The 14,492-nt window shown below is 49.4% G+C and overlaps 1 protein-coding gene and 1 long non-coding RNA gene across 2 annotated transcripts in view; one reads left to right on the top strand and one right to left on the bottom strand.

Moving 5' to 3' along the window:
• Positions 1-2,126: 2,126 nt before the first annotated feature.
• LOC121142030 lies at positions 2,127-6,612 on the bottom strand. The gene is made up of 3 exons (XR_005879047.1): positions 6,406-6,612; positions 4,632-4,690; positions 2,127-2,415 (listed from the first exon to the last, which is right to left on the bottom strand). It is a non-coding gene; the product is annotated as an uncharacterized LOC121142030 (long non-coding RNA).
• A 77-nt stretch (positions 6,613-6,689) lies between these two features.
• The window catches only part of Radil (Rap associating with DIL domain), a 63,398-nt gene continuing 55,595 nt past the window's right edge, over positions 6,690-14,492 (top strand). The window contains exons 1-2 of the mRNA XM_040751275.1: positions 6,690-6,799; positions 13,334-13,932. Coding sequence (XP_040607209.1) covers positions 13,398-13,932 — 535 coding nt within the window. The 5' untranslated portion in view covers positions 6,690-6,799; positions 13,334-13,397. The remainder of the gene's footprint in view (positions 6,800-13,333; positions 13,933-14,492) is intronic.

Here is a 14,492-nt window from a genome sequence, read left to right as displayed (position 1 = left end):
CTGTATTGCTGTTTTACTCTATACACAGGAGCATATCTCTTGCCTAAGTAAAATTCAGTTTCATTTTGGGCATAAATGTCTTCAGTTTTAAGAAGAGCCTTGTGCTCTCTTTGGTTTCCAGAGACCTTGCACCACAGCCTTCTAGATATATTTACCTTTTAAAAGTCTTTTTTTTCTTGCAAGAAGAATGTCATTTATTGTAACAAGAGGGGAGCATTATATACCAATCAGCAGGCACGGTGGAAAACTACCAAGGTCAGAAGCTCACGTTCCCAGGGTCCTCCTGCAATAAGGATGGGCGGATAACAGGAACTTGAATTCAGACAATAAGGATGGGCCGAAAACAGGAACTTGAATACAGGCCTAATTGGAAGGAGGGGAACAGGATATGCTTGCTCCTAGTCAGAAGCTGGTCAGCAGTCCCTATGGGGGAAGGGTCCAACAGTTACTCTCTGCACATGCTCCCCCCAAATCTGTACAGAACAACAGGGTCCAGTTTTTGTCACTACCTGGGAAACTTTTTGTATGTGCACCTTTGAAGGCTTGTGAGCCCCCTGTGGGTGCTGGGTACAGAACCCTGGCTTTCAGCAATAACAACTCTGGGGATTGCGGAACCGTCTTCCCAGCTTCGGGACTCTACATTCTACAGAGACAGGGCTGCGGGAAATAGCCATACAGGGTTAATGAGAACACTGCTCCTGGCCAGGAGGTGGTGGTGCACACACCTTTAACTCAGCACTCCTGAGGGAGAGGCAGGCAGATCTGAGTTCCAGGGCAGCCTGGTCTACAGGACAGGCTCCAAGGCTACACAGAGAAACCCTGTCTCCAAAAACAAAACAAACAACCGATGAAAAGAGGTTGTAAGGTAATGTTGCCAAAGCTGAAGACAGTTCAGTGGTTTTGAGCACTGGCTGCTCTTGCAGAGGACCTAGGTTTGATCCCAGATCCCACATGGCAACTCAGAGCCATCTGTAACTCAGAAGTTTCCCATCTCAGGGCATCTTTTAGCCTCTGCAGACATTGATGCATGTTGTACACATATATGCATGAAGGCAAAACGTCCAGACATTAAAAAAAATAAGAGAGGGACAGTGTGTAGTAGAAGGCATGTGATTTGGAACTTCCTATTTACCTTTTGGAGACAGGATCTTATATTATAGCTCAGGCTGGCCTTGATCTCAAGTGATCTTCCTGCCTCTGCCCGAATGCTGGGTTTAAAGGCCTTCACCCCTGCACTCCTCTTTTGGTAGTATCTTTACTCTCACCCCCAGGCTAAAAAACATCCATGTAATAAATCTACCAGGCAGGAAACCCAAGATACCCAACCCCAATCTGCAAGCCATTCTAGGCCTTTAAAACCCTGGACTAGGCTATGGAATAAGGCCTGATTTTAAAAAACCTAAAAAAGCCATTTTAATATCTATGATTGGCTTTATTACCAACCTACGTTAGATGGGCATGAAAGCCCAAGAGCCCCTCCCCCAAAAGCAAGCTGAATTAACATTTAACAAAAAGAGCCAATGCTAGGACAAGGTGGTGCATGAATTGCCCTCAAATGGGCAAAAACAAAACGGAATGTTATATGAGAAAAAAAATTCCATAGGAATAGAAAAAAGGCCCCCCTAAGAATGGAATCACAGTACTTATCACAAAGCCTGGCACCTTGGAGGTTAAAGTCCCAGGCCACAAACAAACCATCCAGGATTCAAAATCAGAACCCCAAAATGTGCAGGACAGGCTGTCATCCTCAGATGCTAGAGGTGAACCGTGACACACTCTCAGAAATCAGGTGACTTGTCAACCGTGCTTTGGTGGCTTGGAGAGGAATTGAGATTCTTCAAGGCTTCCAGAGTTTCAGGGAGCCTGGGGTTGGTGTTTTGGGTGGACTCTGCCTCCCCTCCTTTCCACGGGCCTTGGACAACTGCTTGGGCTTCATCTTTTGGGTCTTAATGTCTGTTTCTGCCAGTCTGAGTCTGTCAGCCAGGTCCTGGTAAATTGCCTTTTTCTTGGCTTTGTATCTTAGCTCTGGAGATAGGGACATTGATCCCAGAAGGATCTGGTTGAGGACTCCAAGGAATGAAGGACCGGGGAGGGCCAGCAGGGTGTGCGCCCGGGAGGGCTGGGTATCCTGGACATCGGTAAGCAAAGGAATATGGAAAGGAGTTTGGTCGCGGCATCTCCTCCTCCAAGGAGGGCTGAACGAACCAAGTCTCAACTTGTTCCTCGGTCAGGTCAAGTTTGGTGGCCAGATCCCTTCGAGCCTCGAGGTCTGGGTGGCTCCTTCTCGAAGTACTGTTCCAGCTGCCATTGCTGTTCCCAACTGTACTCCGCGTCAAGGGGTTGTAGGGCATGGTGGATGGAGAAGGCGGAGTTACTCCCATCTCATCTGTAGCTCACTTCAGGTGGTCTGAGAACCTAGGGTTTTGGAGGATGTCTTGGAACTAGCTCTTACAGTCCACACTGGTCTCAAACTCAACAAGATGGGCCGACCAATGCCTCCCTCCAGAATGCTGGGATTAAAGGCGGGCACCACCACCACCACCGCCGCCCACTGAGAATCCAGTTTTTGTTTGTTTGTTTTGGTTTTTCGAGACAGGGTTTCTCTGTGGCTTTGGAGGCTGTCCTGGTAGCTCTTGTAGACCAGGCTGGTCTTGAACTCACAGAGATCCACCTGCCTCTGCTTCCAAGTGCTGGGATTAAAGGAGGGCGCCACCACTGCCCACCCCTTTTAGAAGTCTTGTTCCCAGCAGGCTTCTGAAGGCTTCCACAGTCACCAAGATGGCAGAAAGAGGAAGGTGAGGCTCTAACCGTTTACTTCTGTTTTGAGACAGGGTCTTTCTATGTGACCCAGGCTGACTCCCTTCTTCAGGGTCTGACTGTGTATGTAGCCTAAAACTTTCTATGTAGACAAGACTCACCTCTGCCTCTCAAGTGATGGGGTTAAAGGTGTATGCCATCACACCTGACCTGCTTTACTTTTTTATTAAGCAAATTTCCTTACTCAAACTGTGCTCCATGTCCCCAGCTTCTGTCTCTACTTCCTCCAGCTAGACCCCCACCTGCCACTTTCTGCTACCTCCTGATGACGCAATCATATTGTGTCTCCATGATGAATCCTTTGGAGAGGGAGATAGTTCAGTGGGTAAAAGCACTCTGCAAGCATGAGACCCTGAGTTGGAATCCCTAAGACCCTTGCAAAAGCCAGATGGACAGAACAAGCATCTGTAATCCCAGCACTCCCATGGGAAGATGGGAGGCGAGGATGGGATGGCTCTTAGCCCAGCCAGTCTGGAATACTCAGTGGAAAAACAACAGAGTAACCCTGTCTCAAATAAGATAGAAGGCGAGGACCAAAGCCTGGAGTAGTCCTGTGACCTCCACAGATACATTGTGGCGAGTGTGTGCCCACATTCACATGTATGAATGTTCTCACATGCAAAACAAAGACATGGTTACTTCATTGATTAAGTTAGCACCCTTACAACCTAGACAATTATCCAAAGCTCCAGATAAGACTATGGCTTGCATTGAGGACCAAGCCCTTCATTCATAATCCCTTTTGGTGGGATATATCCATAATGGAATTGGTTGTTAAACTTCCGCCAGAAACTGGGCGGTGGTGGCGCTTGCTTTTGATCCCAGTATTCAGGAGGCAGAGGCAGGCGGATTTTTGTGAGTTCGAGACTAGCCTTGTCTTACAAAGCTACCCGGAGAAACCCATACTCAAAAAATAAAAAAAATAAATTTCAGCCAGAATGCCAGGCAGTAGTGGTGCATGTCTTTAATCCCAGAATGTGAGAGGCAGAGGCAGGTGGATCTCTGAGTTCAAGGCTAATCTGGTCTACAGAGCGAGCTCCAGGACTGCCAGCCAGGGCTACCAATCAAGGCTGCAACATTGGGATTGGGATTCTGGGTAGGGAAAATCCAATCCAGCCCAGCTCACAGACATGTGTGCATTGGGGTTGGCTGTTTGTTGGTAGGTGCCTCTCTTCACACAGAGCAGTTTGCTTGTCTTTCCAACATATTTGTCAGCTTACCTCAGAGTAAATGATTTAAGAGATGTCGTGGGCAGACACATCTTTCATCATGTAGCCCCAGAGTCATAGTATCATTGAGACAACATTGTGTTTGTTACATTAGTTTATGAAGCGATGTGAAAACCAGAACATGTGGCTCCTGGCAGTCATCTTGGAGGCTACCATATAAGCAGCACTCCATTATAGTCTTTAAGGACAAATTAAAAGCACCTAGGTGACGAAACCTGGTTTCATGGGTTGTATTGTGTGTTCCCCTGAAATTTAGATGCTGAAGTCCCAATTCCAATCCTCAGTTCCCAGAATGTTCCTGTATGTGGGGCCTTTACGGGGGCAATTTTTAGGCTTTGCTGTGTGTCTTAGTTACTTTTGTGGTGACAATACCTGACTGAAGCAACTTGAAAGAGAAAGGCCGTCTCGGCTCACTGCCTCAGAGATGTCTGTCCTTGCCCATGTGGCCCCAAGAGTTTGTGCAGAACATTGTGGTAGCAAGCAAATGTGTCAGAGAGCTAGTCACCTCATGGGAACAGAGAGCAGAGATCAGGCAGAAAGTGGTCAGGGATGATAGTCCCTCAAAAACCTGCCCCCATGACCTACCTCTTCCATCTGGGCTCGACTCCATAAAGTCTTCACAGCCTCCAAAAGAACTCTGCTGACTGGTGGCCAAACATTGGAAACGTAAATCTGAGGTAGGTGTTTTACATTCAGTCCACTTCAGGCTACAAATTATCAGTCACTCCGATGGGTTTGTAAACAATCATAGCTGTGTCCTAATAAAACTTTATTCACAAAAATAGTCCAGATCTGGTTCCCATGTTGCAGTGTGTGAGTCTCTGCCAGAGATGGTTATAGAGAGTCTGGAGATGGGCCTGGTTACAGTCCGGGATGTGTCAGGAAAAACATCCAGGCTGAACCCACGCTCTCCTCCCAGCCCTAGTAACTGCCTCTCTGCTATTGTTTGTAGGAAATTGTATGGAAATATTCCAGTATATTGTTTGGTTACAACCTCCCAGACTAAGCACATGAGGAGGTAGGTGTGCATGATGGGGGGTGTCCTGTAGGGGTCTGCGGGGGTACTGGTTCATCACACAGTCAAGCCAAGCCTTGGCCGACCTCTAGTCACCTGACTTCTCTGTGCCTCTGCATCACTAGGGGAAGAGTTAGACAGTAAGAGCCTTTTAAGTGCTGGTGCAGGAATATAGGGGGCTGGGCTGGGTAAAGCCCCGAAACATATAGGGTCTGGCAGAAGGGGTGGTCTGTAAATGTCTATCCCTTTCCCTTCTCTCAAACATTGGGTCATTACTCTACAAAAGTGGCTTTCAGCCCCACATGGGTTGCATAGCAGATATCCTGCATATCAGGTATTTACATTATGGTTCATAAGAGTAGCAAAATTACAGTGAGGACGTAGCCATGAAATAATTTTTTTAAAAATTGTATTTATTTATATACAGTGTTCTGCCTGCCTTTATGCCTGGAGGCAGAAGAGTACACCAGATCTCATTATAGATGGTTGAGAGCCACCATGTGGGTGCTGGGAATTGAACTCAGGATCTCTGGAAGAGCCAGTGCTCTTAACCTCTCCAGCCCCACAATGAAATAAGTTTATGGTTGGGGTAACCACAACATGAGGAACTGTATTAAAGTGTCGCAGCATTAGGAAGGTTGAGAACCACTGCCTTACAGCATTGCACTCTATAAACTATCAAGAAAAAGATGTACTTATAGGATTATTAGGAAGGCAGGTGGGTCAAAACTGATTTCATCCCATTTTGCATGGTTTCAAGCCAGTCTGCCATACTTTGACTTGTCTTTTAAAATTCTGGCCGCTAAGGGCTGGGGATATGGTTCATTTGGTAGAGCATTTGTATTTTATATACGAGGTCCTGGGTTTGATTCCCAGCACTACACAAACGAGGCATGGTAATGCAAGCCTGTAATCCCAACACAAGGAAGGTGGAAGCAATACATCAGGAGTGCAAGGTCAATCTTGATTACATAGAGTTTGAGGCCAGTCTGGGCCATATGAGATCCTATTTAAATATAAAATAAAATTCTACAGAGAATACATTAAAATGAAAGAAATGGAGTAAATATCGATAACATGTACTACACACACACACACACACACACTATGCAATTAATGAATAAGTAAAAATATATTTTAAAAAACCGAAATTCTGGCCCCCGTGGTCAGTTTCATGCATGTTCATAAATTTCAAGGGACACAGTTATGTGCTTGCCCACCCCTCCACTCTTGTCCACTAGTTGGGATGGAGGCCCAACACCGCCTACTTGACCATAGAGCACACATAGGGCAGGTTAGCATCGGCCACGCCCTTCTTGCCTGAGACCCCGCCCCTTGATTTACCGCGAGCCCTCTGTAGGCATTCGGCTCCGCCCCTTCTTCGAGGCCGCGCCCACTCAAAGGCCACACCTCTCAGGGAATCGCCCCTACCGTTGGCAGCCAGAAGGGGACGCTAGCGCATAATTTATATTTCCCGGCCGGCTAGGCCCGCCCCAATACGTGCGACCCCGCCCATCCGAGGCTTTGCCTCTTCCCATTGGGCGGTGAGGTGTCAGGTTTCAGTTCACCTCGCCTGGCTCCCCGCCCTCACAGGCCCCGCCCCGGAGGCCCCGCCCCCTGGGGGCCTCGCCCTGTCCGTTGCACGGCCGGCAGGAGGCGCCTCGAGCCGGGTGCCAGCTCGGCCAACGGCGGGCGTGGGAGCCGCGCGCGGGAGCCGCGGCTGACGGGCTGAGCTGAGGTGAGTGCGGGGCGCGAGAAGGAAGGTCAGGAGAGGCCGAGGATGGCCCAGGAGGTGCCTCTGGGCTACTACGGGGACCCGCGGTGGGCGCGGAGACCGCGGGCTGAGACATGGGTGGCCCGGCACGCGCTGGGGCGGGGCTGCGCTGGTCACGGTCCCCGCGGCGAGTCGGGGCGCGATAGAGGCAGGCTTGCTAGGTTGCCATGGAAACTGGCGAGCGCACGGGGCCTAAAGTGGCCCGGGGGAGCTGCACCTGAAGGCTGGGTGGGCGCGGGTGGCGTGGCCCCGTGGCCTTCCAGGGGGCGATCCAGTCTCTGTCATTCGTGGCGGAAGGGCCCTTCCAGGCCTCAGTTTACCTGGAGGTGCCTTGGAGGTGCAGTCTAACCTGGGGCATCCCGAGAGAGCTCAAGGAGGGAAGTCCCACACTCTCCCAGCAGGATGGTAGTGACACCCCCGCCTACACCCGTCCCGCAAGAGTGTCTCCTCCCCACCCGTGTGCCCGCAAGAGGCATTGTTCCCCCAGCTATTTCTGTACCATTTGCAGCCATACCCCCCTTCCCCCCCCCCCCCCGACAAGTGCGGCGTCTGAGACAGATGCTGAGCTGGAGCTCCGAGGCCCTCAGAGAGATCTGGCTTCTGTCCCTGGGGAGCCCTGGGATGGGGGCCTGACAGGCTGCAGACCTGCCGGGCCAGCCTCTGTCGCCCGTCGAGTGTTTAGTTAATCTGAATTACCAAAAAGAATTTGATTACCGGTGTCTCGGTGCTGCGGGCCACCTCTTGTGCATTCCAGAGAGGAGCCTGTCCCTAATTCCACTGGGAGAAGTCGATCCCTTTTTGCTAAGTGACTAGCGGCCAAATGAAACCTGATTGAATTATGCTCGCATTTAAAGCCTCCCTCCAGCCGGAGCCATAAAGATAGGATTTGTGAAAGAGGGGAGGAGGATAATGCACCGCCTGCAAAGTTGACTGCTCTTTTTTTTTTTTTTCTCCTGTTGGAATGATAATGTGTTCCACATTGTCCTGTTGGAACGGAGACGTCCCTCCACCCATGTCAGCCGTCACTGACCTCACTGCCTGCCTAGTCGCTGTGACTTAACCTTTTTTTTTTTAAAGCAGAAATGGGAATTTTCTTGGAGAACAAGAAAAAACACAGTTTATGAGGCAGCCACAGCAAGAGCCCTTGTGTGCACTCTGACTCTCAGGGACCTGAGCTGTCCCCAAATGTTTGTGTGTCAGAGGCGAGAATTGGGCAGAAAAGGAAAGGACAGGTCATACTTCCAGAAAAACAGATCTGGTTACCCAGGGCGTGCTCCTCGCTGTAGGACTTTCCCTGAATTCTAAGTGGCCTTTTGAGAAGCATTTTTGTCCTGTTTGGACAAACAGGCTGCACTCTTGGTCCTGTGATTCAGAAGGGAAGTGGCCTATGAGCAGGTGGCCACCCTCAGGGCCCACTCTCTTCAGTGGCAGTGGGGAGGATGATCATAAAAGAAAGCTTTCTGAAAAAACCTCAGAAAAGTTAAAGCTCTGAGGGGCTAAAGGGGGGATATTGATTGGGAAGGAATGAGTCACATTCACCCAGTGTCTGCCGCCTCCTGCTCTCAAGGTTTTCCTAACTCTCTTAGAATGGTCCTGGACAGGAGGGAGGGACACCTCTGAAGTTACAGTCTGCACCATTGTTCCCTAGACTCTAGGAGGGGACCTAGTAGCTATGTGCTTGTAACCTCCCCATTTCTTTCCTATTTATTTATTTATTTGTGTGTTTTGAGATAGGGGTATGTGTAGCCAAGACTAGCCTCAAACACTCTGTATAGCCAAGGATGACCTTGAACTTCTTTAATTTTTTTACGTTGATTTACTTGTTCTTTCTTTATGTGCGCATGTTTTAAATTTTTTTTTTTTTTTTTGGTTTTTACGGGTCAGGGTTTCTCTGTATTGTTTTCGAGGCTGTCGGTCCAGCCCAGCCTCGAACTCACAGAGATCCGCCTGCCTCTGCCTCCCAAGTGCTGGGATTAAAGGCGTGCGCCACCACCACCCGGTTTAAATTTTTAAAGATATTTTTAATATTTAATATTCTCTCCATGTGTATGTATGCACATGTTCAATTGATACCCGGAGGACAGCTTTTGAGGGACCAGAGGACAGCTTTTGGGACCCCATTTTCTCCTTCTGGTATGCGAGATATGGGAATTGAACTTCAGGCTTGGCAGCAAACACCTTTACCATCTTAAAGGCTCAACGCCCTTGAACTTCTGATTGTTTGTCTCTGCCTCTTGAGTACTGGGTCTGCTGGCGTGTGCCACATGCCTAGCTTGTGCAGTGCTTGGGAATGGAACCTAAGGCTAGGAACATGTCTGCCCCCGTCACCCCCTTTTAGATTGTGTCTTTCAGCCCCAGTTGGTCGGGAACTCATTCTATATCCCAGGTGGGCCTGGCCATGCAACCTTCTTCCATAGCGTCCTGAGTGCTGGGTTATCCATGGGAGCCATACCAGTTTCCGTTTCTCCTCCTCACTCTCTTTTGACAGTGTCTCATGTAGCCCAGGCTGGCCTGGATAGCTGAGGATGACCCTGAGCTCTTGATTCTCATGCCTCAACCTTCAGAGGACTGGGATTTCAGGCTTGCACCACCATGCCCAATGAACATCTCTGTTTGTTAAATCAGAACTACAGTTAGACTGTATCAGTCTGCCCACGACACACAGCCTGGGTCCAAGATGCCAGTTCACTTCTGCATTGGATCTGGTCCTTCCAAACACTGGGGTTTACTTTGTGATTTTTTTTTTCTCCTATCTAAGGACAGTTTGACATTGTGTTTATATTTACTCCTAGATGTGGTCTCCACAAGCCATGGCTTCTAGGGCCACAAGAAAGACAAAGTGTTGTGGAGGCCACATCATCTGAGAATGTGTGCTGGGCTATAGAGGCTTCCAAGGAGGGGGTGTGTATGCATGCAGAGATCAGAGATCACTCTTGGGAGTGATTACTCAGGAGTTGTTCACCTTGTGTTTCTGAGACAGGGTTTCTCACTAGCTTGAACTCCATAAACTGGCCAGCCAGGGAATCCCAGGGGTTCTGCTGCCTTCATTCCCTAAGACCTGGTGTACGCCACGATACTAGAGGTGCATGGGTTCTGGGGATGGGACTTTAATCCCCATGTGTACATGTGAATACACTGTGTGTGATGCGTGCTTTTGGAAAAAGGGGGGCCATGCATGTGAGTGTGTGGAAATGTGTGTGCCAGTACCTACACAAGCAGAGACTGGAGCAGATGGAGCTGGGAACTGTCAGTGTCTACTTGCCTCTTCCTTAGACACCTGACCAGCACACAAGCTGAGATGATGCAGCCTCCACAACACCTCATTCCCCTCAGTCACTTCCATGAAGCACAGGGGACATCTTTGCTGGAAGAGCCTCAGGTGTGTGTCATCCTCAGTGCTGAGGTTATAGGCATGTGCAGCCATAACCAGCCTTTTACATGGATGTTAGGGATTCGAACTCAGGTCCTCATGCTTGCAGAGCCAGCACTCTTAAACACTGAGACATCTCTCCAGCCCTTGAAAATGCTTTGCTGTGGTTTAGGTGACAGTCCCATGCAGGGAGCATAATCAGTTCAGGGCTTCTGGGGTTGCTGAAGACTCTTGTCACAGGACCCTCAGGGGAAGAGACACAATGCTTTGATCTCTCCATAACTTTCTTTACTGAGACCCAAAGGAACCTTTGGTATTTCCATTTTCTGTGCACTTTCTCTGGACATCAGCTATTTATAGGCAAGTTCAAGGCTTTGTGGTGGGCAACGGACCATCCCTCAGGTTAGTTGCTAGTATTGGAAGCTCTCAGGAGGCTCTGGAAGAGCTCAGACCCCTCCCACACTGCCCCGGCACCCAGGTCAGCAGGCTGTGGAGGACTGGTATGGTGGCTGGCTTTTTTGGCTTTGTTTGTGATGCTGCTGTTGGTAAGAGAGGCCTCAGGGAAAAGAGCAGGATGAAATCCGATTCTTAGATCTCAGCTAGGAGGTCTGAAGAGTTGCATTGTTTGGCTCCCTGTGGGGTCTTTGTTTTTGAGACAGGATCTTGCTTTGTTTTTAGCTCAGGTTGGCCTCCAGCTCAAGATTCTCCTGCCTCGGCCTCCTCTGAGTTGCTGGGATTGCAGGATTACAGGCATTCATGACCATGTCTAGGGTTTGCTTTGTCTTGTTTTATTTTGTTTATGACTGAGCCTCTTGTAACCCATGCTGGACTGCAGCTTTCTGTGTAGCAGAGATTGACCTTGTATTCCTGGTCTCTGTACCTTCATCTTCCAGATGATGTAATTGTAGATATGGACCACACACTCCTCTTTACCCAACTCTTAAAAAACAAACAAACTTATCTTGGCTTTTCTTTTTTTAGGTTTATTTTATATGTATGAGTGTTTGCCTGAATGTAGGTATATGTAGCACATGCGTGCCTTGTGTCCTCAGGGGTCAGAAGAAGGTACTAGATCTTCCTGGAATTGAAGTTACATATGGGTGTAAGATGCCATGTTGGTGTTGGGAACTGTACTTTGGTCCTCTGCAAGAGTATCACATGCTTTTAACCATTGGACCATCTCTCCAGCCCCAAGGATGCTTTTAATTATATATTTTACATTTATTGCATTGTGCACACACCATGACACATATGTAGAGATCAGAAGATAGTTTTGGGGAGTTGGTTCTCCCCTTCTTGGTTGTGGCCCCTGTGTCAGCCTGAGATCATCAGACTTGGTAGCTGCCCTGCCTCCTGAGAGTCTTTTGAAGAGCTCCTTGGTTAGTTCTGCTTTAAGCTACCATTAAAATCCTTCTCCAGTTTGGGTGAGTGGAGGCTGGGGACATCAGTGGAGCTGACTATCTGGAGTCACAATGGCAGGTCTCTGTGGTGCTTTCTCTGGGTCCTGAGTCACTAGAGGGTGTGTTCAACCTTTTGACATTGCAACATGATATCATCTACAAAGCTGACACTCAAGCACTGTGAAAAACAAAACAAAACCACCTAAAGCCCCATGTTTAAAATACATTAACAGTTTTGTGTTGGGCATCATTCAGAGCTATCCTCCATTGCGTACAGCCCCAGGGTTGCAGGCTGGTCACACTTGTCTGGAGTCTTCTAGAAAGCACTCCTTTCTTGGCTCACCATTCTGTCTGCCTTTGTCTGTGGTGCAGGAGTGGAGTATGGTCATCGAGAGATGAATACTCACAGCTTTTCTTCCTCATCCTGTCTGGTGGCCGAGCCTCGAGTCCCCATGTCCTTCTCTGTGATCTCCAGCCCTGAAGACTTTTGTGGGAGATGGGCAGTTCCATCTCTAAACCCCACAGGACATCAGGGGCTTTAGGGTTAGATTTCTGTACCACACAGGCTCTTCCCGCTCCCTAAGGAGCCAGCCTCTTTCTGGAGGACTGGGTGGGTGGTAGGGTGGTTGAACATGGTGGGTGGAATGCATGCATTCCAAGGATGCTTCCACTGGCTCTGGAGGCGATCTTTGTGTTGTTCCTTGTGGCCTAGTGGTCTAGTGAACATGCTGAGCTTCAGTCCTAGGGAAGTATTTCTTTAGTTGAGACCAAGCTCCTCTGCCAAAGGATCCCGTTCAGTCAGGACCAGGACCAGTCTCCTCTGCCAGGTCATGGGGAGCAGCGTTTTCTTGGGGTTTGTGTTTCTAGTGTCTGGTGGCTTGTTAGGGGAGAGAGAGGGGGAGGGAGAGAAAGAGAGGGAAGGAGGGAGACAGGGAGACAGAGGAGAACGAACCTGTGCCCATATGGAGCCAAAGAAGATGGCTATCATTCTCAGTTTTGTTCTTGGGAGACAGGGTTTTTCTCTCTCAGCCTGGAGCTGGTTGGTTGAAAGTCCCAGCAATCCTCCTGTCTCTGTCTCTCAAATTGCTGGGGTTATAGGGCATGCATAGCTATGTCCTGCTTTTTACATGGGTGCTGGAGACCTGAATTCAAGTTTTCATGCTTGCACAGCAGGTACCTTTACCCACTGAGTCATCTCCCCAGTCCCAAGGCTTGTGGTTGTGTGTGTGTGTAGCTGTGGCCATTTCCCCTGACCTTCATCTTTTGTATAGACTGGCATAGAAGAAAGTAAATTCACAGCCAAGCTGAATATGGCATTTTGTTGTTGTTGTTTGTTTTTTATTGTTGTTTTTCTGGCCATGACATTCATTGCTAGGTGGTGAGCATGTCCCCCAAGACAGAGAACCAGCTCTGCTGAGACTGTGCTGTCCCTTGTCCACTTGCCCAGCACTTCTCAGAAGTCACAGAGCCCTAAGGTGGTTATGACTTACTGTGACATCCTTGTTTTACTTCACAGTGACTGTCCTTGAAGGCACTCAGTCTATCAGACCGTGTTGCCTCTTGCTCCTCATAGCTCTGACGTATCAGTCCCACTGCTGGGCTTCTGGCTCCAGGTGGTGTGGATGCCAGGACAGCCCAGGACTGTTTCCTCTGCTGGGATGGACTCATGTCTCTTGCTCTTGATGTCCCTGATACTTGGCTCTTACCTGTATCACTTTGTCTTCCCAGGCTCCAGCCTTCCCCCACCCGTTGGCTGAAAGCCTCAGTGGTTATCCATGAAGACGCACCCACCATGTTTTATGGGACTCAGCTCATCATGTCTCCTCCCACCAAGAATAAGCTGAAACGGCAGAGCCAGCTACTGTCCACAATGCTGTCCCGGACACTGAGCTACAAGTATCGGGACCTGGACTCCACCTTCTGCAGCCTAGGTGCTAGTGATGATCCTGCAGAGCTCTCCACTCAGCTCTCAGCCCCTGGGGTCTTGAAGGTGTTTGGGGACAGTGTCTGTACAGGCACCCACTACAAGAGTGTCCTGGCCACTGGCACCTCCAGTGCCCAGGAGCTGGTGAAAGAGGCCCTGGAGAGATATGCCCTGGACCCTGAGTGTGCCAGCCAGTATGTGCTATGTGATGTTGTGGGCCAGGCTGGGGACTCTGGGCAGAGGTGGCAGGCCCAGTGCTTCCGAGTGTTTGGGGACAATGAGAAGCCCCTCCTGATCCAGGAGTTATGGAAACCCCGAGAAGGCTTGTCCCGGAGGTTTGAGCTAAGGAAGAGGTCAGATGTGGAAGAATTGGCAGCCAGGGATGTGGATACCACCACAGCAGGTGAGGACGTGGGGCGTGGAAGGATGCCCTGGAGGGTGACAGGCAGAGGGAGCTGACGAACATGGGGAAGGTGGGTTTGGTTTGTTGGGGGCCACTGGGACTGTGGTGAATCATTGACATCTTCAGAAGTCTGAATAATCTTACTGTGTGTGTGCACTGACTGTGAGACACTTGGTGGTCCATTTTCAGTGGCTTCTGCTACCTTCTATAGTGTGTTAGGCCTAATCTAACCTATTAGTCCCAGAGGCCCATGGGTTCTGGGTTGTTGACCTGCCACGGAGTCCCTCTTAGATGTGTCAGGAATCTTAGGGTGGTTGGATTGAAGACAATGAAGGATCCTTCACAGACCCCCATAGCATTGCCAAGTCCAAGGGACTCTGGTGTCAAGTGACTGCATGAGGATATGCAGCAGGTTAGCCAGGGCCTCAGGTGGCCTGGAGGCGGTTGGTTGGTTGTCACATTTCTTGTGGTGGACTTTAGGAGTAGGGCAACTTGGCTTGCTCTTGGCCTCAAGGACATGGTTGGTGGCTTGGTGCCTATTGCTTTATTATTCAATTGGT

The sequence above is a fragment of the Mesocricetus auratus genome, unplaced genomic scaffold, assembly GCF_017639785.1.
Source record: "Mesocricetus auratus isolate SY011 unplaced genomic scaffold, BCM_Maur_2.0 Super-Scaffold_100008, whole genome shotgun sequence".
NCBI lineage: Eukaryota > Metazoa > Chordata > Mammalia > Rodentia > Cricetidae > Mesocricetus > Mesocricetus auratus.
The sequence above is the reverse complement of the archived record's forward strand: the minus strand, read 5'-3'. Positions and strand labels throughout refer to the sequence as shown.